Genomic DNA, 26,308 nt, shown 5'->3' with positions numbered 1-26,308 from the left:
TATGGATGGTGCCAAGCAGAGCATCACTTTACTGGATCTAGACACAGGGAGACTTAGCACACCTGGGCCCACTGCATGATGCAGTGGAATTTATTACACATCTGACTCTTACCTCATTAATTCCCCAGCTAAGTAGGATTCAAGGGGATTTGGGGGAGAATATACCATTGGGGTATCAATGTGAGTCACACAGTTCTAGACATAGGGATGGGAGTTTGAGAGGTACTAATTGAACCGAAGTTAGGTTTGACAACACATGTAGTGGCTTGATTTTTCTATGATCTTCCCTGCTAGTGGCCAGGAAGGGTTTAGGTTCACAGGATGAACTTCCCCATTTGTGATTAGCATCAACACAGGTGTCTCTTGCCCTTGTGTTTGGAGATTTAACAGTCTCTAGAGCCCTAATACAAATTTCTGGTTTAGAAGCAATGGGCACAGAATCAAACTGTTTCCATTCACTGAATTTGATCAAATGCTTTAGAGCAGCTTGCAGGGTAGGGGGGAGGGGTCTAGCCTCCTTCAAGCTTTCCTAAGTAAATCTATGAATTAAAAGCAATGTAGTTAATATGTAGCTACAGCTTCAAGTCAACTCCCCAGAACCCCTCCCAATCAGAGAGCTACCCCTAAACCCTTCTTCCATAGAGCTGTCAATGACCAAAGCAGCCTTTAATCCCGACCAAAGCAGCCCTTTCTTTAATCTAGAGTATAGAATTGGTGTTTTACAAGGCTGAATGTTGCCTGCTTTCAAAATGATTTTTTTTTTAATGTTGCCAATATTTGCAACTTGGAGGATTCACTTGTTTAAAAAAACTGGGTATCAGCTTCTTTGGAAAAATTGAACAACCTCACCATAGCAGAGTGGCAGAAGGTGGGGGACACATTCCTGCATGGCAAAAATCTTTTGAGTTTGGAACGCAGGGGAGGCTCACTCCTCAGACAAGGCGTGAGATTCTCCAGTTCACCATCCCCTCATTGATGTTCATGAACTGTCTGGGCCCTGCTTTATTCTCAAACTGGTTGATGCTGCTGCTTAGAACAAGCTTTGGGGAGTAGGTGTTGGGCTGTTCTTGGTTAAACAGGCAGCCAGGTAGATCACAGCACTTAGAGTCAGCCTGTGCAGCCTGCTTCACTCTACCTGCACCACTACGTGCTGCTGGCTTCCAATGTTTATGCTTTTGCTTGGGAAGGACATCACTGAGACGCTGCAGCATCTCCCTGGCTGGGAAGGGTTACTGTCAGCGGGTACATCGTTTTCAGTCTTCGACATTTGGACTGCTACGCCTCTTAGGCGGTTGTTTATCTTCGGTATAGTTCCCTTTGAGGAAGGGTGGACACTATCCAGGAGGTTTCAGAAAGCACACGTTTCCAATATTATGAATAATGATGGAAGTCTCTTATTTTCCAAAGACACTTCTTACTAACAGTTTAGTCTCCTAAGCAACCGAACCAATGTAGCAAGGTTAGAAATGAGGTGCCCAGGCCCGATCTCAGCTGGAGACCGTGGGAGGCAGCGAAAAGCACGGAAGGACCCACTATAGGCCTGGTCCACATAGGGGCGGCCCCACAGACTCGGCCCAATAGCCGGGGGCGGTGAGCTTTTTGCCTAGAGCTGCGGACCCAAGACCCCGGGCAATGGCCGACAGCGCTACTTTGCGCCGGCGCACAAACCCTCCGGCAGGGAAGGAAAATAATCCGTTAACTATGCCTGGGTAGGACGGAGGCTGCCTCACGACTCTGCGCAGGCGCCCCCCGCCTGCAGCCATTGGCCGGTGCGCAGGTGCCCCAATCGCTCTCCACATCCTGTAAACAGAGGCCAGCTGGAGACGCCAACTTCTGTTTCCGGGTCACACCTTGACAGCGGCTTTCACCGCCCAGCTCTGCCCCGAGGTTCGGTGAGTGCGTCCCTCGCTGCGGGCCTGCCTGCAGCCAGGTTCCCTAACCTGTGGCACTACGCCCAGTAACTCCTCCGTTCCCCGCTCGGGTTTCGTTAGCCCTCGCGGCAGAGACAGGTTCCCGGCCTTGGGGAAATCAGGGAAGGGGTTGGTTAACCTCCGGGACTCCACCGGTGTAGGTTGCGCGACCCTCTTTCACCCCTCGTTCCGGGAGACCTGCCGGGGTTGCTGCGATCTTTTCGGATCCCAAGAGCAAAGTGACACCGCACGTACTCGCATTTTGTGTCCTTGCCCTTCGGCCCTTTGCCTCGGCAACACGTAGCGGCCGCGAGCTCTCCCCTTCAGCAGATGTGTTGGGGTTGGGGGCGCCTCTGACTAGCCTGAGGGTCTCTCAGCTCGGGCGGAAGCTGAGGCGTCACTAGCACCAGAGCTGTTGAATGTCGCCTCTCTTCCACTGTGCTTCTAGCATCGCAGTAGAATACCTCTTGGTGTTTTCTTTGGATCCGAAGTGAAAGAAAATGTGGGAGAGAGGACTCTTAGTTCCAGCAGAGGAAAGGGGCCACTTGGGGTCAAACCGCGCACGGGCTGCTGTCGGAAGATAGGTGAAGTTTACATTGCCTTGACCCTTCCCGACAGTGCATATCGTCAATGTGCCCCGGAGTTTCACTCTTTACCGGGAACTTCGATGCAGCAGCAGAAGACCACTGGTCATACCCTGACTTAGGAGTTCTTAGCCTAGAGTCCCAAGAACGCCTCGAAAATGATTGCAGGGTTTAGTTTCTTCAGATCATCCATTGCCCAGAAACGGTTAACAGAGCAAGTCCAGTCTAAGCCTTCCACTTTAGATGCTCTGTCTTCTGCCCCCTTTCTTGGGATCTCTAGTTCAAATGCACCGGCTGCTTTTTTTCTCCTTTCGCCTTGCAACAAAGAAGTGTAAGATACACACCCTTGTTTCTGAGTTTAGTGGCTGTTAGATTAAAATTATGTCAAGTCTAAATTATCTAGAAAGTTTCAGAGAGACATATAAACAGGTGTGCATGTAAGCTTATTCATTCATAATAACGTAGGGGAGAAGAATGCCTGATATGAATTATTGATACCTATGAATTGAATATTTTAACTTGCATTCTATTAATTAATACTGTATACAGTTTAAACAGATAAATAGTAAAATAGAAACTATTCAAGTATAAGGAGATACTTCATTACAAAAAGCAAAATTTACATAATTTGAAATGACCAAAGTCATTTTAGGTTTTTTCCCCTTAGTCTAAGTCATATACATAACATTTTTGATTATGCAAGTCTTGAATTTTTAAGGATCTAAAGTAATAATTTTTACATTAACTCAACAAATATTTATTGAGAAACTGCCATGTGCCAGGAGCTATTATATTTGGGGCACCTGGGTGGCTCAATCGGTTGAGTGTCCGACCTTAGCTCAGGTCATGATCTTGCAGTGCACCAGTTCGAGCCCCACGTTGGGCTGTGTGCTGACAGCTCAGAGCCTGGAGCTTGCTTCAGATTCTGTATCTCCCTCTCTCTGCCCCTCCCCTGCTTGCTCTCTCTCTCTCTCTCTCTCTCTCTCTCAAAAATAAACAAACATTAAAAAAATTAAAAAAAAAAAAAGAAAATAACACTATATTTACCCCCAAGGAGCTTATAGTTTAATAGAAACACTTATTCCTAAGCAGTTACACCTAGAGAGCTGATGCTGCATAGTATATTTTCTCTACAGTTTTTGATATATGCCTTTTCATGGAAATGTTCCACCTTGTTTGTTGTAATTTTAAATGTTTCCCAACTAGTATATGGCTCTTATATAGCCAAAACTTCTGTCAGTTAAATTTAAGTACATTGCATTATGTTCTTTTCCATGCTAGAACCCTCTGTCATATTGTGGTTTGAACATATATTTGCCCAAATCTATTTCTCAGTTGTCATGAATGGCCAATTATTAAAATTTTTAATTCATTTTGCACTCTTAAATCTGCTTGTTTTCCTGTAGCTACAAACATACGTCGTTGGTGTGAACTTTGATTTTTTTTCTTATATACATGACTAATTATACTTTTGAGTTTTTTGTTTTAGAATACCACTTCAAATATTTCCCACTTTTTTCTTTGCTGAAGACATTTTAAACTGTTTCACAGATGTCTTGCCATTGTTAACATAGATGTATTTGTTCCATAACCTTTTCCCTCTCTTCTCACAGGTATCGATCACTTCTTAGCCTTTAGTCAATCAACCGTTATTTATTAAATACCTACTTTTTTGAGCCTCTGTGGCTGGCCTTACATGGACAGTAATATAGAAGACAGGGACCTCGCCTTCTAATTGATTACAATTTAGACGAGAAACAATATAAACATAACTATACTGCAGGGCCAACTGTAACAAGTAAGCTAAAGGTGATGCTGATGGTAAAGACCACAAAGTCCAGAGGAGGAAAAGAACGTTTTGTGGCATTTTCTGCCTTTAAAAAATATCTTCTTCCTTGCCTGGTCTTATTTGTAAGCTACACAGAGCTCCATAAGGGTCTTGGGGCCTCTTGAGGAAATCTTGTTCCAGACTATTCAGAGAGTAGAATTGAGGTGCTGAGGGTCAAAACATTTTCGTCCAGGTTTACCCAGCTCCCTGAACGACTATTATAATCTATTTCTCTGTGATTAAGAAAAAATATTAATTCATCATTGACCTCTTTGAAATCTACTTTTACTATTGGGAGGGCCTCAGAGAACTAATCCCAGGGACAGGTGTGCTCAGTGATATTGTATATGCCTAAAACTTCTTTGTTTCAGGCAGTTTGGAGCATGTGAACATACTCTGAGCCTTGATGAGTTCCAGTATGTGGTATATTATGCAGAGCATTCAGAGCAAATACTCTCTCTCAGAGCGCTTAATCCGAACAATCGCTGCCATTCGTTCCTTCCCACATGATAATGTAGAGGACCTCATCAGAGGGGTGAGTGTGCTGTATTGATGGAGAGTACTTTGGGAGGTGAAGCGGGAAGGTTCCTGGGGAATCGTGATAGATTACAGATTTGCAGCATTGACTCAGCGCAAGATGACAAGGAGTTTTTACAGTCCTCATACATGTATTAACTTGACGATGCAAATACATTTTCCTTGTGTTTTGCTTCTCTTTCCTTCTCCCTTTCACTTTGTGCATCTGATATTTTTCTTCAGGAAATATGTTCTGGATGACCCTAGTCTCACGTTCTTTGTAAAATCTCTGTCTGGATATGATGCATATGGGATCCAGCAAGCTCAAAGTCTCCTACACGTGTTCTACTAAGGGAGGAAGGAGACGAGCAAAGCAGAAACAGTTTTCAAATCCTTGTGGTTTATAATAATCACATAGAGAGATATCACTTGCCGTCTATCTTAACAACAGCTACCACTTTTAATTCTGTAAGGAATGTCAACCTTTAAATGCAGGGTAATTTTTGACTTAAGAAAGCATCTTAACATCTTTAACCACTGCCATTCAGCGATTGTTATACAACTAGTATCCTAGACAGTCTTTGAGATCTTTTCCTGAGTATTATTCCTGCTGAAGAGAAGTTACAGGGTAATTTTTTGATCACTAGAAAATGCATCCAGATGGTTGCTTTTGTACATTTCTTTTCAACAACAGTGGAATCCTTATTTACTGCCTGGAGCTCTGTAGCCGCTTCGGGGTTGTGTGGTGCAGCTTTGAGAAGGAATAGTCATACAGCGTTAACTTGTTCTCAGCAAAAGTGGTACCAGAGGATTCAGCAGTAGGAAGTTTGTCACGTTCTAATTCTAGCTCTGCTGCTGAGTCATTCGGCGACTTTGGTCTGACTGTGAGGTCCCCATCTCCTTTCATCACATTTGAAAGAGCCATACCTCCGGAGGCTAGGTGGCAGAGAATGCCCATACTCAGAGGCTACTTTGAAGATGTTTATAAACAAGAAGATAACGTTAAGATGACCTTACTATTAGTGATGGTCATCCGTTGAATGACAAAGAGGGTGCCAGGTCTCCTGGTTTCAGTCTGACCGACTCACTTTCTGGACTTTTGTAGAGCATGGCGGCCGTAGAAAGTGGATGGGTTTTCCAGCTTTCCTGAGTGGTGAGAAGTTTCCCATTGCTTTTGCACATAAGGCTATGTCCTCAGTGATGCCTAGATGGCCATCTGGCAAGTTACCTTGTGGAAAAACTTAGTCACTTGATCTAGGGAATTGATAGCTTCTTTCTTTCATCTTCAGTGTGTTCCCTCGGTTTGGATATTAGCATTATATTATTTTAATATGTAGTAGAAACCGGGACTAGTAGTATGTTTCCACTACAGTCAGAGCTAGAGCCGTCTTCCAACCTGGACTCAGTTCTGAGTCTCATCCTACTCAGTGAGCCAGAGCTGAGCACACTGACTGAAGTTTCCTTGTGCCCGTAGGGAGCAGATGTGAACTGTACCCATGGCACACTGAAGCCACTGCACTGCGCCTGCATGGTGTCAGATGCTGACTGTGTGGAGTTACTCCTGGAAAAAGGAGCTGAGGTAATGTTTTTAACACTGTCGCGTTAATGAGCCACTACAACTTGAGCTTCACGTTTTCTTAAAATTTCTGTCTCTTCTCCCGTCCCTTCCCACCTTCTAGCCCGTGGTAACATTGGCATAGCCAATATCAAAGCAGAATGTAATGGTAAATATATATATAGTGATCCAAAGGATTTCATCCTTTGCCTTTCTTTCTTAAGTTGTCCCGGGCTCCAGGAAGAGGAAGTTTTATCTCCCCTTTTCCTCTCAGCCTTCTTTCTGGAGTTGCTTGCATTTCCATTCAGTGCTCTCATGGCCTGTTGACTGTCCAGGAGCTCTAAGTACCGAGGCCCCTGGAGTGATTAAATCTAAACCATTTGACACCTGCTACCAGACATGCACTTCTAATACCACTGTTTCTGGGGGATAGATGTCATTAGGTAACCCATTCCTCAGGATTGGGCTACTTGTGCTAGTTCTGCCCACTAATTATTTTCCGTTTATTGTATCCTGTTCCTGTCTTCTTTCTGACGTATCTTAAGATAAGAAACCTAGATTAATTTATATCGGCATCAGCAAGAAGCAGCATGGTATAATGAAAGGTTAAAAGAATAGACTCTGGAGCCAGACTTCATGGATTTGAATCCCAGCTCTATCACTTCCAGCTGTGGGACTTTGAACAAGTTACTTAAGTTTTCTTTGCCTCGGTTTCTCCATCCGTAAAACGGGGGTGACAATGGTATCTTCTTCATAAGGTTGTGAAGTGTTTAGTACACTGGCATGTAGTAATTGCTAAGTAAGTGTTTGTTAAGTAAATAAGTAAGCAGTTTTGACTGTTTGTAAGCAATCTGGAAGTTGCACGTGCTGAGGCGCCAATTGGAATCAGACATGCCGCGAAGCTGGTGTGCAGGCCCCAAACATATTGGTCAGTAAGCCTAAAGGGCCAGCCCGCAGCACCATCCACCCAGCCATGTTGTTCTCTACTTGTCATTATCTGTTACATAACTCTTGTGAGTGACCCTGAAATGAAAGCCAGTGATTTAATGTCAGTGGTGAAAACTATCCCCGGAGGCGTGGAAAGTTTTTAGCTAAATAGAAAGTTGAACTGAGTTAAATATATCAGCTTATTTTTATTGCATTTTATGGGGGAAGATAATATGTTAGTCTTAAGTTTGGGTTTTGAAGTCTTTATTATAGGGAATGTTGATTTGTAGCAAGTCAGCTGCTTTTGCAGTATTGCAAGGTTGTGCTCTTCACTTCACATGCCTTTATTGAGGTTCTCTTATGACTGCACAGCATAGTTTTGCAAGGGGCTGATCGGATTAACAATTTGAGCTTCTCGGTATGGTTAAAGAACGCGGCAAAGCTATATGGGTGGAGTTTGGCCTCATTATTTTTCAATCTGGTTGCCATCAGCCACAGGTTAGAGTGAGTTGGGATAAGTAAAATAATTCAAAACCTTTACTCTGGCTCATGTGTTGAAACTACTTTCCAATAAAGATCTCCCAGAGTAGTTACAAGGATTTAGACTTCATCTTCTCTTTCTTTACCCTTTACCCCATTGTAGAGATCCTAGTGAATAGTCAAGAATGTAGCAGAAAAACCCTAAATAATGCAGGCCAGCTGATCAGTGCACATAATAGAGCGCTGGTTGTTTTGAGACCGCTCTCTTCCTATTTGCTCCGAAGCTCCTAACATCTCTCCATCTCGATCACCAAGACTCCCTGGGAATTGCTTGTTGATTCTCATATTCAGAACATGACAGAGCACAGGTCGTGGATAAACACATGCAAGCTTCTTTGCCCACCCATCTTCCTCTCGGTAGTCTAGCTACTGTCATATAGTTCCTCCGTCTTTGCAGGTGAATGCCCTGGATGGTTACAACCGAACAGCCCTCCACTATGCAGCTGAGAAAGATGAGGCTTGTGTGGAGGTCCTCTTGGAGTATGGCGCAAACCCCAACGCGCTGGATGGCAACCGAGATACCCCACTTCACTGGGCAGCCTTTAAGAACAATGCTGAGTGTGTGCGGGCCCTCCTGGAGAGTGGGGCTTCTGTCAATGCCCTGGATTATAACAACGATACCCCGCTCAGCTGGGCTGCCATGAAGGGAAATCTGGAGAGCGTCAGCATCCTTCTTGATTATGGAGCGGAAGTCAGAGTCATCAACCTAAAAGGCCAGACGCCCATCTCCCGCCTGGTGGCTCTATTAGTCAGGGGACTTGGAACAGAGAAAGAAGACTCTTGCTTTGAGCTTCTCCACAGAGCTGTTGGACACTTTGAATTAAGGAAGAATGGCACCATGCCACGGGAAGTGGCCAGAGACCAGCAGCTGTGTGAAAAACTGACTGTTCTGTGCTCAGCCCCGGGAACTCTAAAAACACTGTCTCGCTATGCTGTGCGCCGGAGTTTGGGCCTCCAGTATCTGCCAGATGCAGTGAAGGGCCTTCCACTGCCAGCCTCTCTGAAGGAATACCTCTTACTTGTGGAATAGGCTGGAGAAGTTGTTTGCACTATCAGGCAGGCAACTCTGGGTGAGATTTTTCCCTGTGGTACTGTCTCTTTGTCTTGGAAAACAGGAAAAGCAGTTGTTCCTGTTGTGTGGTTTATATTTAGAGGCAACATGTCACAACAGTCACCTCCACACCACCTCCCCTCCCCAAACCAAGCAACCAAACAAACAAACAAAAAAATCCCTCACTTTTGTTTTCTCTTTATTGCTTACTTGGCTTTTTATATTGCACCCTGCAAGCGAAGAGGTCTCCCCCTACCCCCCTCCCCCCTTTAGGGAAAAAGTCAACAATGCAACTGAATTCTCCAGGAAGATGAAGAGTATTTAAAGAGTGTGTGTTTAGTTTTCCTTTGGGAACATGATTAACATTTCAGAAGAATCCCTCTAGAAACATTTTAACTGGTCAGTGAAGAAGTCTAAGAAAAGTCCAGCTAACAAATGTGGCCCAAAGGTGAGGATACCAAAAGCTCAAATGGTGTGCAGATTCACAGTTGGGCTGGATGATATTCCTAGAGTGCCACGTCATGGAGCATTCAGAAGGGACTGGCCCCCTCTCTCACCATCAAAGGAAACAGCGGTCTTGGCCTCTTTTCCATGGGTGTGCCTGAGGGTTCCAGTAGTTCAGCAGTGTTATTTCAGAACTAACATTTTCTTACTGCTTTCCACATAGTAGAAGAGGTAGCAGGTTCTGAGCAGTCCTAAGAACTTTTCTAACGCAGTTCTTTCTCTTGGTGAACACCAGTTTGCTCCAATGGGCTTATTAGCAGGTGCTCTTGCACCTTAGATGAAGGTGTTTACTCTAGCAGGGAAGGAGATGGGCTGGGCTGCCTTTTCCCATGGGTCGTCTTCATTTCCCTTCAGGGAATTCACGCTACTAAGGGTTCAGAATTATTTTCCTTTCAGTTGTTTTGGCAACTTTGATTTTTACGGATCTATACAAGACATTGGGGGAGGCCAGCGAGTGGGGGAAGAGCATTATAAGAGCTGCTTTCAAGCTGGCCCACCTACTCAAAAAGGAACTGTTTTAGTGAACCATACTTAGTCAATGATACTCTTCCTTTTCATGTCCCTAAACTAGATCAAGTTGTTATTATCTTGGATGACCCTGATGCAAATTTGAAAAACTTTTTTTAAGTTGATCGGGAACTACAAATAAAAATGACTGCAATCTGCTGACACAGCTAATTTGAAAAAACATGTCTGCTTTTGCCCTTTTGCCATTGGTGGTTTTTTTTGTTTTTTTGTTTTTTTGGGTTTTTTTGCTCACTTAAAAAAGAAATAAACACTTCTAAAAGCAAAGTTTGGCAGTTTCTACTGTTCCTGCTTTTGTCCACATTGTTTAATCACCTGGAGCCCCGTTGTCCGTAACTTTGAAATGGGCTGTCACCACCTCCCTCATAAGCTGTTTTGAGGATGCAGTGATACCAGGGCTTAATATTTACTGTAAATTTTTCTTCCCCTTAATAAACTGCACAAAGAGCATTTGGCTGCCTTAAGTCTGGACTCCTGACAAGCCTTCTCAGTTGCTGTTCAGAACTGTTTTCAGGGTGTAAAGGTAATACTTTGGATAGCCAGCAAAAGTGACATATTAGAGATCATCATTCCTCCACGGCTGGTAAAACCTTGAACCTCTTCCTGCTTCATCAGGCAAGTGAGGAAACTGGGTTGGGAGGAGTATGTACGCTTGTGCTGAGAGTCAGGATCTGGTTATTGGAGGCTAAGCATAAACTTGGCATCAGCAGGTGCCATCCTGTCAATTTGGGTAAAATCTGCGGTCTCGCTCCTGAAGACCAACTACATTACATGGTTACTTGGCTGATGAGGAAGAAGCTATTGTTATGGAATAGAAAACAAATGGAGCTGAATGAGAACTGACCGCTTTCTCAAGCAGTATTTCAGCCAGCCCACCAAACCAGGTCCAGGAGTGGGGGTCTCTTTCCCAGGCTTTCAAAATGTGCATGTCTCCCCACAAATGGGGTCTGCGTTTCATCTAGGAAGGAATAACAGGGGAAGAGTTGAGAAGGAAGAACCCTGAGTTGTCAGAAGAGAAGTAGAGATCATGGAATGGCTGGAAAAACCCCTAGGTAATGGGTATATGATCACGAGGTGAAACACAACTTCATGCTTAAGGGAGACGGGCAGGGCACCTTATGGCTACAGAGGATGCAGGAGGGACTAGTGTGCGATAGGGGGTAAGGACCAGTATATGATGTTCTAGGACCGTATGTGCAGAGCCAAGAGATGGAGAGGAGTACATGGGGTGATCATATGGGCTGCATTTTCCCACATGTCTGAGCAGGGTCTGGTGCTTTTTGGGTTGACAGTATGACATTCTACTTACAAAAGTGACAACAGGAGAACCAAAAGCACAGTGACCAGTTGGCCTTTATTAGTGTTACTGCAGTCAGAGTAGTAGAGGAACCAAGACTTTGTTATCACAAGAAATAAATAGAGCTTATTTTTAGGAAGATTCTAACCAAGTAGTTGAAATCTAGCAGTAGCACTAGAGGAGCCCAGTCTTGTGTGACAGATGAAGCTGGGGTAGAAGTGATGATAAATTCTACCTCAAAGGACCTTCTACGCACTGCCCACTGCCTCAGCTCCCTGGCCAGAGCTGGTCATGGCTACAGGTGCAGATTAAAAGGAAACCTAATGAAAAATGGGCTAAAACACTTGCGAATGCATGGACTTGGATCTATCAGGGGGTGAGCTGACCATGATCAGACAATCCATTACCCTCATTCCAAAGAGGGTTAGATAGACGCTTCTCCAGATCGCTTCCGGCTGATGTGCTCCAGGTGGGCGTGCTCTGAGGTGTCCAAGTCAATCTCATACTTGGCTAGGATTTTGAGGATGGGCCTCAGCTTCAGCCACCACTGCTCCTTGGGGATGCGGTGGCTACAGAGGAATGAGACAGATGATTTAATCTTTCAGCACCCCAAATGATTTCTATCAAAAGCTTATAGGAACAAGTTGAGCAGAAGAGGCTGGATTTTAGGACATGGCCTAAGATCCGAAACGGGTACGAGTCCAGGTGTTACTCCTAAGATAAAAGGATCAAAGACAGCGAACAGGTTGGGAAGAGCAGATCCTGAAACTACCGGGGAAGTAGATGTACTCACTCAAAATCCGTCTGCTCCTTCAGCTCAGTCACCGGTTGAAAGACCAGAGCTCTCTTACGCATCCCCAGAACACAGCCTGAGTCTGGTGTATTGGCGAAGATCCTCCCTGCAATACAGGATGGTCAGTAGGCTTCTATAATGGGGAACCAGCCACTATGGGGAGGGGGGGGTCTTACCCTCTTACCCCACCTACCATTACGGTAACTCTCTTTGATTTTCCCAGACATCCAGTTCATAGCCTTGGCACCCATCTTAGTGGCAAAATTTCTGTCAAACGGAGTTGGGCTTCCACCCTGGAAAAAGAATCATAAAAATTACAGAGGGAAGGACTCTAATGAAGTGGCAGAGATACCTGAATACACACAGAAAAAAGGAAAGAACAGGCCCCAGGTTTGCAGCTGGAAACAGGAATCCAGAAGTCTAACCATGAAGGAAATCCTGAGACAGCGCTGAGAACAGAGTGAGCTGGCACAGCTTATTTGGCCATTTACCAGGGGTAAGAGTAACTAATTAGATATGGGGGACCTGGTCTCACAACTGCCGCCTCTAGCTCCACAGCTGCCAGATCCTGTTCATTCACTTCCAGTCTGATGGGCCAGTCGCCTCTTTGCCCCTCTTCAGCCTAGCAGCTTTTGTCAGTCACCATCATCGACAGAAGTGTTCCTTGTGAACCAACATAGATGTCCTTGGTAGCACCTCAGAATAATATAAAACATCATGCAGATTTTCTCTGAACTAAGTGAAAGGAGGTGGGAAAGTGGGGAATAGATCGCCATGCTTTATCCAGTCAGACCCCATTCCTGCAGGGGCTAATAAGCTCATTCAAGCTGAGGATACTGGGAATTCATAGGTAGGTAGACAACGGTCAAAGGTCCATACTTAAGCAGAATCAGCTGGGGACATTTGGGATGGGGAGGCCTAAGACCACCAGTACCGTCTGTGAGCGAGGCCTGCCGTAGGTGGGGATTGCATGTGGATAGCAGAAGGGAATTCGTTTCCCCCGGAGTGCATTCTGGCTCTCACCCAAGCTTGATGAGCGGCCCTAAAAAAGTTGTTTCTCCCGCCTGGGCCTCATTTTCTTCATCTGAATTAGTGGTTCTCAACTGGAGATGATTTTGCCCCCCAGGGGACATTTGGCAAAAGTCTGGAGACATTTTGTATTTGTTACAACTTAGGAGGGAGGTGCTACGGGCATCTAGTGGGTAGAGTCCAGGGATGTTGCTAAAGCATCCCGCAATGGCACAGAACAGCCACCCGCAACAAAGATTTATCCAGCCCCAAATGACAATGGTGCCAGTGCTGAGAAGCCCTGCCCCAGGAGGGATCACATAACCTCGAAGGCCATTTCCAGGGTAATGCTGTTTCGATTCTATGACAGTAAAACCTGCAGGCTCGTGCTCTGTGGTGGCACCGACAGCCTCCAGCAGATTGGGGACCAATGGGAGACCCAATGGCTATCGGCGATTGTGGCCGTCTGGTGAAGGGTATGACTGGGGTGTCTTCCCGACCTGCTGCATGTGCCCAAGCACATTCTTCCTGCTGTCAAATATGCCCTTCCCCTCCTCAGAGTACAGGTTGAAGATGAAGTCCGTGGTGTAGTTCTCATTGCACTTCTCATTCCTGCCAAGTAGAGACCAAAAGCCTGTGACTTCGGTTGTCTCCCCATCCCTCCCAACCCTCTTCTGCTTCAGTAGGCTTTGTTCTTCCCTTTTCTGTCTCCTCCCATGGCTCCGGTTCTCTCACTGTGTCCCCAAATTCCTCAGGGCATCCCAACCATGGATTCATTCTGTGGGCTAGAGCCAAAGCCTAACTGTTCTCTTCACTTAGGAACACACCATGGATGAGGTACCTTAACACCAAGCCCCTTTTCACAGTCGTTTTCATCTTATGCACCAGATGTTCAACATTTGCCTGAAAATAAGAGAGTAAATCTTAAGCCTTGCCAGGAGTGGATAAGGCCGGGCAAGTGCACGGATCTCTTGTTCCCCACCAGGCCTCTCCAGATGGGGAAAGAGACTAGAAGAGAGCTGTTTACAATCTGTGCCTAGTCCCTGTGAGAAGTTCAGTGCACGCTGCAATGTGAACAAAGACTCCAAACGAGCCAGGCAAAACTGGGAGAGGGTGAGTTAAGGACAGCCGTGGTAACTGCCGGTCTTCACCTTTCCACCTGCTCCCAGTGTCCCCTTCCAGGGGATTCTGCTTCCCTTCCCTCAGAGGGCCGACTCTGCTCTCAGTGTTGGCCTTTGAATGGGTTGCTTGTCGGTGCAGCAGTGATTCGCTTGGGAGGAACCAGTTCCTTCATCTGGGCTTTGAGCTGGGGGTGAAGGAGGAAGACTCCCACCCTCCATTCCCAGCAGGGACTTGAGTTCTTGCATGAGGGAGTTCCCTCAGCCTGCTGCCCCTGCACTTTGTGGCTCTTCTTCCCTCCAGTGAACTGAGATCTTGGAAAACTAGGATCATACGGCCCCTCTGAGAAAAAGGAATCGGAGCGCCCTACCCCAACCCCGGAAGGGACAGGAAAGAGAAGAGTCTGCTTTGGTAGCAAGGGAGCCCAGGGCGGGTGGCATGATCAGTAGAGACACCACCGACTTTCTCTGTTAGTTAAACCACCTACTCACAAGTTTAGAAAAGTCTTTTAACCTCTCTAAATCTTTCTCGTCCATAACACGGAGATAATAATAGCTCCCTTGCACGTGTGTTTTGAAGACAAAATGCAAAAACACGTTGAGAAGGGCTTAGCAACATGGGGCCTTCGAAACGAATGCTCCAGAAACAGCAGCTGTGGTCATGCGTGCGAGGTTACACCAGAGATGCCCTCTTGCTGCTCTTTCTAGTTTCCTCGCAGGGCCCCAGAGACCAAGCAGCTATCCTCATCTTGAGCTCTCACAGCTCAAGATGCTGTGGGGACAGACTAGGGCAGGGGAGAGCTGCATAACAGGCTCTGAGTGACCATCTACCTGCAGGTCCCGAATGGTGAAGGGCTCCTCAAAAATGTAGGCAGCATCGGCCCCAGCTGCCAGTCCTGCCATGGTGGCCAGGTAGCCACAGTAGCCACCCATCGTTTCGATGATAAACACCCGACGCTTGGTGCCTGCCGCTGACTGCTTGATGCGGTCACAGGTCTGCAAAGACAGCAGGGTCTCAGTTAGAAAGACAGAGTCCGGGGTCTGATCCTTGTCACTTCTCTGGCCCTTGCCATAAACCGGCCCCAGAATGCCACCCTCCCCGGCTCAGGCAGGCCCCTACGCCTCATCAAGTTCTTGCCTTAGGGGGCGGCCGGCACACCTGCCAACTGCCCTGTGGAACTCGCCTCCTGGGAAGGAAGCCGTACTTACCCTCTGTGTTGTTCAGGGCAGGGAAATTAGGCTATCTGACCTCAGGACGGAAAAAAACATTTGGGACGCAGAGTACTGATGCGTTGGAGGCTGACAGGTGAGAATGAACACCGTAGCGTGGAGAAATAAAGTGCGTAAGGGCCCGGCCTTGAAGAGGCACCGTTCGAACACTGTCACTTGGTTAGTACAAAAACAGTAGCTCACTCTCCAGCACACGTGGTCCAGGGATTACAGAGCTGGCCAGAGGCCTGGAAAGCAGGGGCGGGCTCTCACCGTGCAGATAGTATTGAGTGCTGTGTCAGCCCCCACGCTGAAGTCCGAGCCGGGGACGTTGTTGGAGACCGTCGCGGGGATGACCACAAACGGGATGCACAGCTCGTCAAACAGCTTCCTGCCCTCCATCAGTTCCAGGCCCCCTGTGTAAGCCTGAGAAGGAGGGTGGCAGCCATGAGGGGAGAGGGAAAAGTGGGGAGGAGGGGAACAAACGGGAGGGCACTCACCTCAAAGCCCCCAATGATGACAAGGCCCTGAATGTTAAACTTAGTGATGTTGGCACTGATCTGCTCAAAGCTCTTCTTGGGTAGAGTCCTAGTTGATTGGGATGAGGCGGGGTGGGCGATGAGGTGATGGAATTTGGAGAATTAAGCAAAGTTGAGGGAGAAAAAAGCTAGAATTAGAATGTGCTTTATGTATAACTTCTTGACCTGTGCCCCCTTCCCTGCCACCCCTCTCATGGCTGTGTAAGTGCACATCCTGGGGCTTAAAACTGCCTGAGCTGCTAAGAGATGTCTAGATATGCAGGCCTGCCCTCACTGAGGCAACTGTGAGCTTGGGGACAGAAGATGCAGACTACAGCAGTGTAGACGCTGACCTAATGAACTGACACCCACATTCCAAGGGACATCTTCAGGGGTGACTAGGAGGAGGTGCTTCCAAAATGCCACTTACCTTTTAGTCCCAAGTTTGGAACCACCTTGGCCAGTCCAGCCCCCAACATAGCTCCAGCCAGCTTCCTCGATCTGCAGGAAAAGATCACACAGGTCTGCCTTATGGACTGAATGCTACTTCCTGAGTTCTTTTTTTTTTTTTTTTTTTAATTTTTTTTTTTTTTTTTTCAACGTTTATTTATTTTTGGGACAGAGAGACAGAGCATGAACGGGGGAGGGGCAGAGAGAGAGGGAGACACAGAATCGGAAACAGGCTCCAGGCTCTGAGCCATCAGCCCAGAGCCCGACGCGGGGCTCGAACTCACGGACCGCGAGATCGTGACCTGGCTGAAGTCGGACGCTTAACCGACTGCGCCACCCAGGCGCCCCATCTACTTCCTGAGTTCTGATCCCACCCCGACACCCCCCTGGCTGGAAGAGGAACACCACGCATCGGCTTTTCCCCACCTCAGTGAACTTCCTCTGATCTTATTGCCCATTCACAAATAGTAAGCACCTACTTATGCCAGGCACTGCACTGAGCTTTAGGACAGAGAATTAAACAAGGTGTGTTGCCTGTAAAGGGTTCATTTCAGTGGCTCCTGCCTATTCATACTGCCCTAAGATTAAGCATCTACTTCTGCTCAAACCCCGAGAGGAAAGAAAGGTAGAGAGAGAGAGGGGAGGGGCCAGGAGAAAGAAAAAGACCGACAGGTCACCCCTGCTACGTGCCTCAGAGTACGTGCCCTCCTCCTTTTAGTCCCCGTACCTGACCCTTGGCCAGGCCCTCGAAGCCATCATGTACAACCAGCACCCGGTTGCCCTGGATGAGGCCAATCCTCACGGTGGAACGGACGGCAGCGTTCATGCCTGCGGCTGGGGCCCCCACGTTCATCACGGCCACTGTGTGTATGCTACTCTGGGGAGAAGAAGTGGAGAGGGAGCAGGGCGAAGAGGGGGACAGGTCAGTAAGGGAAGCTGAACCCTGTGTCCCTCATGGTCCTAGGGTCAGGACATGTGCCTCTGGACAATGTACCCCCTCTCCAGGAATGCCAGCACAGCCTGTTTCCTCATCCTGTGGAAGCAAATTCTTTATCACAAATCAGTAAGGAAAACCGCTGTCCCTGCCCACAGATAGCATTACGTAACAAATGAGGCCTTCCAGAGCAGCATTTCCCAAAGTGTGATATTTGGACCGCCTGATCTAGGGAGCCTGTTAAACCAACCTATTCCTGGCCGCGACCCCAGAGCTAAATCCTCTCTCAGGGAAGGATCCAGCAATCTGCACGTTAAATAAGCAGCCCAGATGATTCTGATAGACGCTCAGTACCGAGAACCACTACTTCAGGGGAAGAAGTGGCTGAAGTACACTCATATGCTCATTCCCAGGTCTGCCCAAAGGATTAATCCGTAAATCTCTTTCCCAGTCCTTGCACGCTACCTCGTCGATCCTAAATTGGATGTGGGCCTTGGGGCAGAGACGTCCGGAGCACATTAAGAACATGGGGCTGGTATCTGGGGGGGCTAAGAGAAAATTTCTTAGTAGGGTCAGGGACTCGGCACTGGAGATTTTAGTGGGGCGAAGAAGCTGGCCAGGCACTAGGTTATACGAGTGGAGGTGGCACTTCACGGAGGGAGACTGAGAGACAGAGTCAAAGGGAGAGAACTCACCGGTCCCTTAGAGACTGGGGGTCTGACATGAGCCAGAAGCTTGTACACTTCCCAGTTGTTCATGAAGCTCCTGGAAAAAGTAGAGGTGGGGTGGGGGGTCTTCAGGCCACTCCTCACGGCCAGCAGCCAAGGGGATCTAAAGTTCTGTTCCCAGTGTGAAGTCCAGCTGGGCAAACCTCAAAGGACATAACTGGGACCTGGCAGGTACTGGGCAGGGGCTGAAAAAGGGCCAGTAACCGATCAAACCCTCCCTGAGGACTCTTCTCCCAGGCACTGCACTCAGCACGACACGCTCGCTGTCCCTTGGCTAGAGAAACTGAAAACCTGGCTGGAACCCACACAAAAACCACCGGATTACAGCAGGCCAATCCCAGGAAGAGCATCCCTGGGACAAACTGTGCCTCCTGGTCACCTCACAACCAGCTCTCTCAGGAAGGAACTGTCACAGAGACAATAAGAACAGGGAGGGGCAGAAGCTCTTATATTGGGTTTTAAACCATGTCCGTTTTTTGCTCCATTCCAGTATCTGATTTCTGTAGCTAGTGAGCTTCCGGTCATTCCTCACCGGCCTCTCAGCTTCATGGCTTCATCAAATTTCCTGTCGTTCATGGCCTTGGTCACATCTTTGGTCTGAAGGAGGAGCACAGCAAGAGTCATGACTACAGGGCAGGGTTCTACACAGCTGGATTCCTAGCCCGTGGTAACGCTCTGTCTCCACTCTTATGCCTGGATCCTACCCACCACGCCTCCCACCTTTGCTATGCTCCCCAAACATTCACAGAAAGCAGCATCTTTGTTTTTCCTTAATTTTCGGAGAAATGAGCAGCCAAAGGAAGGAGCATTCAATGCTCTACTTACTCGAATATTTTTCAGAGTGGAGGAGTGCTCACAGATAAAATAGCATCTTCCTCCATTCCGCAACCTGAAAGTAGCCTCTAAACTGAGTGTATGAAGAAGACCCTACAGATCCCAGTTAGGAAGAAAAGCTGATCCCTGCCGTGTGTCTCCCAGCTACTGATTTCTGCTCTGTGAGCCCGTGCTTCAGCTTTTGGGATACATAGTTCCAAGCAAGGCTGGAGCCTGTCTAGGCTGTAGGTTTCTGGGACTCCCGGTTTGAGGGAGAAGCAGGCCAGGAAATGGGGAGCCAGCCCTGAGCATGCAGGCCAGTCCTAAGAATCAGCCAGACACCTGAGCCCCAGACACACTGCTCTGTGGTATCACAGGAGTGATTACTTTGTAATAAGAGCCGTTTCCTGAGCACCCGGTATTTTCCAGAGACTGCATCAGACCTTCTATAAAGCTTCCCTCTGCTCCTTACAGTAGCCCTCAGGGTGAGTGTTAGGAACCTCACGTTGTTTCAGAGAAACATGTTCAAGGTAGAAATCATAGAAACATACGAGCTAGCCAGCCAGACCATAATACTATTCCCTGCTTTTAATAACGTTTGGAGACATACTCCGTTTCTTTTCCAACAAAGACATGGCAAAAGCATCCGAGGCTGGATATTGTGCGATGTTGGGTCTCACTACTTGGTAAGATGTAGCGTCTCCCACATTTCTTAGGAACATTTAACAGATGGGGACACTGAGGCTTAGAGAGGGAACAGCTCCTATGCAAAGCCTACTGTGCTCTTTCCTCATTTGACTCTTAACTACACCATGCTGCCTTCCCATCTCCAACAGGAGTTCCAGTGGCCTTCGAAGTTGGTCTCTTTCCCTCTAAGCTCTAGCTCAAAGACAGGGGCTTGGGCTGTTAGGAAGGGGAGCTGAGGTCGGTACTTACCATTTGGACACACTCCATGAGGGGCAGGCGCACAGCCTGGTTCCCAGAGAGGCTCACCACACAGGCTGGGGTGTCTGGAGTCCCTTCCAAAAGTGCCATCACTGCCTCCACACCCATCCTGCTGCCCTGCAGGAACCCAGGGAGCAAAGACAGTCTGGTTCAGGCCTCCCCATCTGGACTGGGCCTGGAGAGCCAGGGCACCTGAGGCCCTTCCAGATCACAGGGTTGAATTGCACATTTAAGGACTACAGCTAAGAGCTTATGGGGCTTTATCTCCCTACCCAGATTTCATCTAAAGCTTGATTCTTCATCCTCTTACCATTAGAATTCTATTTGGTTCCAGAGAAGCACGTCCATTGTAGTAATCAAGGAGATTACTGAGGCTTAATATTCCCTTCTTATTGATAAAACAAGGGAGAGTATTGCCTCTCTCTTCTAACGAAAGTAGGATGAGAGGGTTCAACCTGAGTGTCTTAAGGTTAGATCTTAATTTTACTAATGATCAAAGCTGAGATATCAGACCTCACTATTTGGAGAGCATATAATTTCCCATCATTTTTTGCAACAGAAGAGAACTCGGGTGGATGGGAATGAGTCAAGGGCCACTGCAGTCCAGAAGCTGGAGGGAGGCGGCATGGCCAATGGTGTAAGCCCCTGTCCTGGGAAGTGGGATTCTGCAAGGGAAGGACAGCAAGTCCTGGGTTCTAAGACGCAAGGGCCACAGAACCCCATGACTTACCAGGATCCGGTCAAAGGCTGATGGTGTCCCACCCCGTTGCACATGCCCCAAGACAGTGACCCGGGTGTCATATCCCAGACGCTTCACCACCAGCTGAGGAGAGCAAAAGAGGGACAGAGAGATACAGAGTCAAAGAGAAAAAACAAGCAGAGGCTTAGATAAACCACGATGGCTTAGCCTCTTATCTTATATCTTATCTTCCTGGGAAACCAGGGAGCAGGAAACCTGGGGAGAGATGTACAGAAGGACCAAGGGGAGACTCAGAAGTCACTGGGGAAGGGGGTGGGGGGTGGTGTCCAAGGCCTCTCTGGTTTCATTCATACTAACATTCTTGATGTCTTCTGAGGTTATGGCTTTCCCAGTCTTGTCGATGGCACCCTCAGCCACAATGATGATGTTGAGACGAGAACCACGGGTCCTTGTCTGGTCAAGAACAAAGAGGAAAGAGGTCAGTGGGATGAAACCGATGGAGGGGGAGTGCATCATCAGTGAAACAGGCGAGTGGTTTTTCAAGGGCAAAATAAAGTGCCAGTACCTCGCTGAGCCGGCGACAAAGATGTTCCTCCCAGTCGTCATCCGGTGGACACTCAGGAATAAAAACCCAGTCAGCCCCACAGGAGAGAGAGGTGACAAGGGCCAGGTATCTGAGATGAGAGGCAGAAGCGTCACACTAGGAGCCACGCTCCACAGACTGCCTAACCCGTACCTGGCAGGTCTGCCTGTTCCCCTAGGTGGTGAAATGTGTGAGGATCTGTGCTTTCATGCTTGGGGTGAGGGTAAGAGCGCCGCTGAGACAGCCTCTCAGTGAAGTTTTGTCCCTGAAGGGCACCTTCTCTTCGTGCTCACCTGCCATGGTGGCTTCTAATCTCAGAGCGGTGTCTGTCCTGTGCACGGGCACACAGGCACACCCTTGCACGCATGGGTACGGGGGTGGGGAAAGGGGGCCATAACCGAGACAAGCATGGACACCTCTGAATCTGCTATCCCTGGGAGACCTCTTTGCACTCTCTGGGGAAGAGAAGGCTACTGCTGGCTCCACAGAACAGATGAGTTGAGACGGGGATCTTACCCACAGTGCCGGCCCATCACTTCTAGCACAAACGTCCTCTGGTGGCTGCAAGAGACAGACACAGAACATTACAGTCCAAGTGTCCTGATGGTCCCAAGCTGCCATCCACATGTAGGCCACAAGACCTCCCTGGGAGACGCATTTATATTGTTAGACCTCCCAGCAGGTTTCTGGAGAGACCAGGAAGACCCAGACCTAGGTCTAGGATGGCTACAGGCTGACTAAAACATAGCAGTAAAAGGTGTCAGTACTGTGGCTCTGTTCCAGGGAGCAATGGGGTCCAGGAAAGGAAAGAGAAAATAGGAAAAGAAGTGAAGAAGTGAGGACTCGACCAGCATCAGCCTGGAATCCCCTAGGATGACCCTGGCAAACTGTTACCTTCTGCCTCCCATTCTCCCACACTGCCTCCCCAGGCCGCCTACTGAGCAGCGGCAGTGACGGCCTCTACAGTCTACACTATAGCTGAAAGGGTAGCTAAGGTTTAGAGCTCCCTGGATTTGTCTCATGTTGGACACTGATCATTTGGGAGACCCTACAGGTATCAAAGCCCTCAGAGCTACACTGTGGACAGTGGGCAAGACAGTGACAAGGGGCAAACATACGGTCTGTAGACAACAGTGCAATTTCAGGGCTTTAGGGATGCTTCTTCATTAAAGACAGTGTTCCCACCCCAGAAAACGGGTCGTTGGGGGTCTAGAGCCCAAGGGCATTAATCTTCTCTAGACGCCCTAGCCCTGTAGCCTGCCCCAGCTGCGATCCTCCTCCACTGCCCCACCTGCCCCCCGCAAGTCCCCTAACCTCTGAGCAGTGGTGGTGATGGCGTCCACAATCTCTATGATCCGGTGCAGGGCGGAATCAGTGCCAATGGTCATATCAGTGCCACAAAAGTCATTGTCAATTGAGCCCACCAAACCCACGATATTCAGATAGCTGGACTTCGTAGCCTCCTCCGCTGTGATCTTACCTGGCAATGAGAAGCAAACCAGGAGCCACCTTGACATGCCTAAAGAGCAGATGACTGGAGAGAGAAGGAACCGCAGCCAATGGGAAGCATAAGCAATGGCAGAGAAAGGAGGGCAAAGACCTCCCTTTTGTGTCTGGGTGATGATTTCCTCCAATGGGAGGAGAGGGGTGTGTGTGCATGCACACAAACAATACTTATGACAATGTCTCACCCGCTTTCTGGAGGTCACTCAGTAAGTCACTCCACTCAGAACGGAAGGTGTCAGCCCCAGTGAGGCTGCCATCACCCCCGATGACACACAGATTAGTAATCCCACGCTTCACCAGGTTGTGGGCAGCGCGGAGTCGTCCCTCTCGTTCACGGAAGTCCTTGCACCGGGCACTTCCAATGACTGTGCCTCCCTGTGGGGAAGAAGTAGAAGTCAGCTCCCCAGATGACGCAGCCAAATTTGGGCTCAACATGCTAAGATTTCCCCTATTCCAACATTGTGATGAGCTGTCATAACTACCTGGCTTTCTAGGAAGTGCCCTGACATCCTTAAGAGTCATTTGTCCTTTCTAAGGGCATCTGGGTGGCTCAGTTGGTTAAGTGTCCGACTCTTGATTTCAGCTCAGGTCACAATCTTGCAGTTCGTGGGATTGAGCCTTGCCTCGGGCTCTGCGCTGACAGTGCAGAGCCTGCTAGGGATTCTGTCTCTCCCTCGCTCTTTGCCCCTTCCCCACTCACAACTCTCTCTCAAAATAAATAAATAAACTTTAAAAAAAAAAAGTCACTTGTTCTTTCTAAAGGAAAGGGAAATAATTCTGGCTGAGCTATCATGGGGTCATTCCTATATTCTGCTACACCTCTTAGAAGACTGCTAAGATTAACCCATTTCATTGAAGGCTTTGTCATCAAAGTGATTATCCTCAAGGAGAGCAAAGGAATACATACATGCTGTTGGCTTTTGGACAATCTCCGTCTTTCACATGTTCTTAGAAATGTAAGATGTAGCACTGACTTTAGTCTTTGGAAATTCTCCCCAGTGGCCTGACTTTATTGGATTGTGTCCACACTATAATTAGCAGTTCATCCCAACGTGCTTGGTCATCCCAATGTGCTTTCCTTCTTGAACTCACTGATTTCTAATTGTAACCAGGCCCTGCCAATCCTTTCCCCTTCACTCCTCGGGATCTATGGTGCTCATGGAAGGAGACACAATATCCACATATTCACAGGAAAAGTAGTTCTGAGTCTAGAAAGCCTTAAATCCCCAGGGACTTATAGATGCCCCAGGAGAGGTAAGTATACTTAGGGTTTTCACAAATCGTACAAGCTTCTGGCATTCATGCCTTTGGGAGTACTGATAGAGAATTCTGACTCATTTTCAGACCACTTAACAGCAGGCACCATTGCCTATAAAGAATCTTCGCTAAGTACTGCATATTATATTTCTTCCCATGGATTTTTAGAGGACTGCGGTAAAGAATGGGGGTACAAATGTAATTTGTGGATTTTTCAGTAAATCAGAAAATAGGTATATAATGACTTACGGAAAGTAGCACAAAGGGTTATGGATACAATCCGCATAATCTTAAGGTATTTTTGGAAACTCTAAAAGGCTGTGCTGGTTCCTTCCTCCCTTAAACAGTGTGGTTTCAAGTGACCTTCTCACCATCACATGAGGACCGGCAGATTTCAGCTCTACTTCTGGCTCTGGCTCCAGGCCTCTGGGAAGGTTATTTTCCTGGCCAGACCCTCCCTGTGACTCCAGAGCAAGTCCTGCTTACGTGCCAGTTCCTTAAGTCTTGCCTGTGACCTTTCCATAAAGAGCAAACTGTCCTGTGACCGCACCCCCACCCCCATGCCACCCTAGGAAACCAGGGTGATGTTTTCAAACGCAAAGAGTAAAGGGCAGTCGTGGCACCTCTCTTGTCACAGAACCCTTCACGTCGAGCCACATGGGGGGAACTTGAGCAACCATGAGGCCAAACCAGAGTGGGGTGGGACAAGGACAGGACAAATAAGGAACAGGAGTCCTCTGGAACATACCAGCTGAAGCATCATCGAAACACTCTCCCAGGTGGCTTCCCTGATGTTATCTCCACCATCCACCAGGCCTTGATAACCCTGTGGAGCACATTACACCCATTCAGCTTCTGCTAAGCCAGTTTTCCCTAAACCCCTACGATTAGGACAGGATCTCTGGGAAGCAGTTCTCTGAGAATCAAGTCATCTCCTCCCATTACTGATCCCTGGATGCCCATGACACTGTCATATTTAACACAGTCCAAGGAAGAAGACATCAACCTTTCAATACCCTCTTCGATTTCCCTGCAATCTCAAAAGGTCAGGATGTCCTTCCCAATATTTCATCCTAATTCTTCTTGCTTCTGGTTTATCCCATGTCCTCCAATCTGCTTTCCCGGGGAACTAAATAGCAGATAGTTTTGATAACAGTAGAGGGAAAAGAGAAGGGTGGTGGAAGAAGGGCAGGAGAGAAATGGGACTTGAAAAGATACAATTTAGGAGAAGGCAGATAAACCTTACAGGGAGAAGAGTGGGCAAAGAATGAGAGGGAAGGGAGAGAAGGAAGAGGAGTTAGAACTTCAGAAGGTACAGCAAACTGCAGAAATCTGATGAGACTTTGTTCTTTCCAAAGGCTCTGTCTCAGGACATACTAAATTTTCTCTGAAATACTCATTTCAGCTTCTCTCTTTGTTTTGGTGGAGGTAAGGGGAAGAGAGTTACTTCTTCCTTTAAATTGAACGGGCAACATGAGGACCCCATCTGCAGATCCCTATATCCTACCATCATTACTGGAGACTGGAGTCAGGGAGAGACACTCTTGGAGACAGGGAGCTGAGATAGGTCAGGCATAGCATGTAACTGGGAGGTGAGGAAACAGGATGTAGGGAGTGGGGAGCATAAAACAGAGAAAGAATGATGGAGAACAAAGTAGAAAACCAACCTCATGGACAAAGAACACACGGGCACCAGTAAAGATACCAACTCGAACCACAGCCCTGACAGCAGCATTCATACCTGAAAGGAGGGAAGGAAGACGACAGGAAGAGGTTACTCCTGAGAAAAGCAGCTTGGACTACAAGATATCTCAGTCCTTCTCTTAGGCTTTTCTCTGAATCTAGAATACTCTTCTCCTCCAAGTCTTCTGGCCTCCCCCCCCCCACCCCCCGCACACACGCACACACTAAATTATCGTGTTCAGTGTTAATGTAGCTCCATATACCTCCAATTCATCTCCCTCCCCCCCCCCCCAATCCCATCTTTCTTAAGACCTTTCCCTGCCAGGGCAATCTGGGGAATAATAATCTTGAATGCTTACAGTAGGGTTAGACACTGCTAAACGCCTGTCAAACCTCATCTCATTTAATCCTCTCCACAACCCTGAAGTTACCTCCATTTTACAGATTTGGAAACTGAAGTTCAAAGAGGTCAAGGTCACAGAGCCCAGTCTCTCCACTGGGAGACAATCAGGACTAAAATTAATTAGGACTAAAACAGAGAGGAGAGCCTTTCCCCTCTCTCCCACGTTAAGTAGTCTCCCTTTCCGGTAGCTACTCAGTGACGAGAACTGTCTCTCCCAAGAGTACTGTGGAGGAACCACCCTGCACAGCACACAACACAAGGGGGAAGCTATAACGGCCTCTGTATTAGAAACAATGCTACTGATAATTGTGCTGAGCAGAACTTCCCCAGTGAGACATGGAACGCATACCTGGGTCTTGATCCCGGCAACCCCATCCTGCCCTGTCATGTGAGAAGGGGCTCACGGTGATGCTCAGGGAATCT

The 26,308-nt window shown here is 47.8% G+C and overlaps 2 protein-coding genes across 8 annotated transcripts in view; one reads left to right on the top strand and one right to left on the bottom strand.

Annotated features, from left to right (window-relative positions):
- Nucleotides 1-1,761: 1,761 nt before the first annotated feature.
- Nucleotides 1,762-10,207, top strand: ASB8 (ankyrin repeat and SOCS box containing 8). 5 transcript variants are annotated; one of them, XM_045463433.1, is made up of 4 exons: nt 1,763-1,892; nt 4,694-4,857; nt 6,313-6,417; nt 8,258-10,207. In XM_045463433.1, exons 2-4 carry the CDS (start codon nt 4,729-4,731, stop codon nt 8,888-8,890), a joined length of 867 nt encoding a protein of 288 aa, XP_045319389.1. In that variant the 5' UTR covers nt 1,763-1,892; nt 4,694-4,728; the 3' UTR covers nt 8,891-10,207. The 5 variants fall into 5 exon arrangements, with proteins under 5 accessions (XP_045319391.1, XP_045319389.1, XP_045319390.1 ...); XM_045463434.1 differs by having other exon boundaries at nt 1,776-1,892; nt 4,698-4,857; XM_045463435.1 differs by lacking the exon at nt 6,313-6,417 and having other exon boundaries at nt 1,762-1,892.
- Nucleotides 10,208-11,275: 1,068 nt separating this feature from the next.
- PFKM (phosphofructokinase, muscle) overlaps nt 11,276-26,308 on the bottom strand; it is a 43,659-nt gene continuing 28,626 nt past the window's right edge. For 2 of the 3 annotated variants that reach the window (XM_045463415.1, XM_045463416.1), the window contains 21 exons: nt 25,467-25,540; nt 24,548-24,625; nt 22,728-22,917; nt 22,351-22,516; nt 21,553-21,597; nt 21,019-21,127; nt 20,811-20,906; nt 20,484-20,576; nt 19,745-19,870; nt 18,528-18,592; nt 17,963-18,032; nt 17,061-17,210; nt 16,314-16,384; nt 15,866-15,953; nt 15,639-15,791; nt 14,988-15,152; nt 13,880-13,941; nt 13,539-13,650; nt 12,224-12,323; nt 12,031-12,136; nt 11,276-11,806 (listed from right to left, as the gene is read on the bottom strand). In XM_045463415.1, coding sequence (XP_045319371.1) covers nt 11,662-11,806; nt 12,031-12,136; nt 12,224-12,323; nt 13,539-13,650; nt 13,880-13,941; nt 14,988-15,152; nt 15,639-15,791; nt 15,866-15,953; nt 16,314-16,384; nt 17,061-17,210; nt 17,963-18,032; nt 18,528-18,592; nt 19,745-19,870; nt 20,484-20,576; nt 20,811-20,906; nt 21,019-21,127; nt 21,553-21,597; nt 22,351-22,516; nt 22,728-22,917; nt 24,548-24,625; nt 25,467-25,540 — 2,264 coding nt within the window. In that variant the 3' untranslated portion in view covers nt 11,276-11,661. Of the gene's footprint in view, nt 11,807-12,030; nt 12,137-12,223; nt 12,324-13,043; nt 13,175-13,538; nt 13,651-13,879; nt 13,942-14,987; nt 15,153-15,638; nt 15,792-15,865; nt 15,954-16,313; nt 16,385-17,060; nt 17,211-17,962; nt 18,033-18,527; nt 18,593-19,744; nt 19,871-20,483; nt 20,577-20,810; nt 20,907-21,018; nt 21,128-21,552; nt 21,598-22,350; nt 22,517-22,727; nt 22,918-24,547; nt 24,626-25,466; nt 25,541-26,308 lie in introns of those variants that run through there. The other variant, XM_045463417.1, reaches the window with a different exon arrangement.

This window comes from Leopardus geoffroyi, chromosome B4 (genome assembly GCF_018350155.1).
Source record: "Leopardus geoffroyi isolate Oge1 chromosome B4, O.geoffroyi_Oge1_pat1.0, whole genome shotgun sequence".
In the NCBI taxonomy this organism is placed as follows: domain Eukaryota; kingdom Metazoa; phylum Chordata; class Mammalia; order Carnivora; family Felidae; genus Leopardus; species Leopardus geoffroyi.
The sequence above is the reverse complement of the archived record's forward strand: the minus strand, read 5'-3'. Positions and strand labels throughout refer to the sequence as shown.

What these genes read in the sequence shown, in the direction of transcription:
- ASB8 (XM_045463433.1), top strand. Translation starts at nt 4,729, where the DNA reads ATGAGTTCCAGTATGTGGTATATTATGCAGAGCATTCAGAGCAAATAC. An exon ending in TAGAGGACCTCATCAGAGGG is followed by an intron (nt 4,858 to 6,312) that starts GTGAGTGTGCTG and finishes TTGTGCCCGTAG; the next exon opens with GGAGCAGATGTGAACTGTAC. An exon ending in TCCTGGAAAAAGGAGCTGAG is followed by an intron (nt 6,418 to 8,257) that starts GTAATGTTTTTA and finishes CCGTCTTTGCAG; the next exon opens with GTGAATGCCCTGGATGGTTA.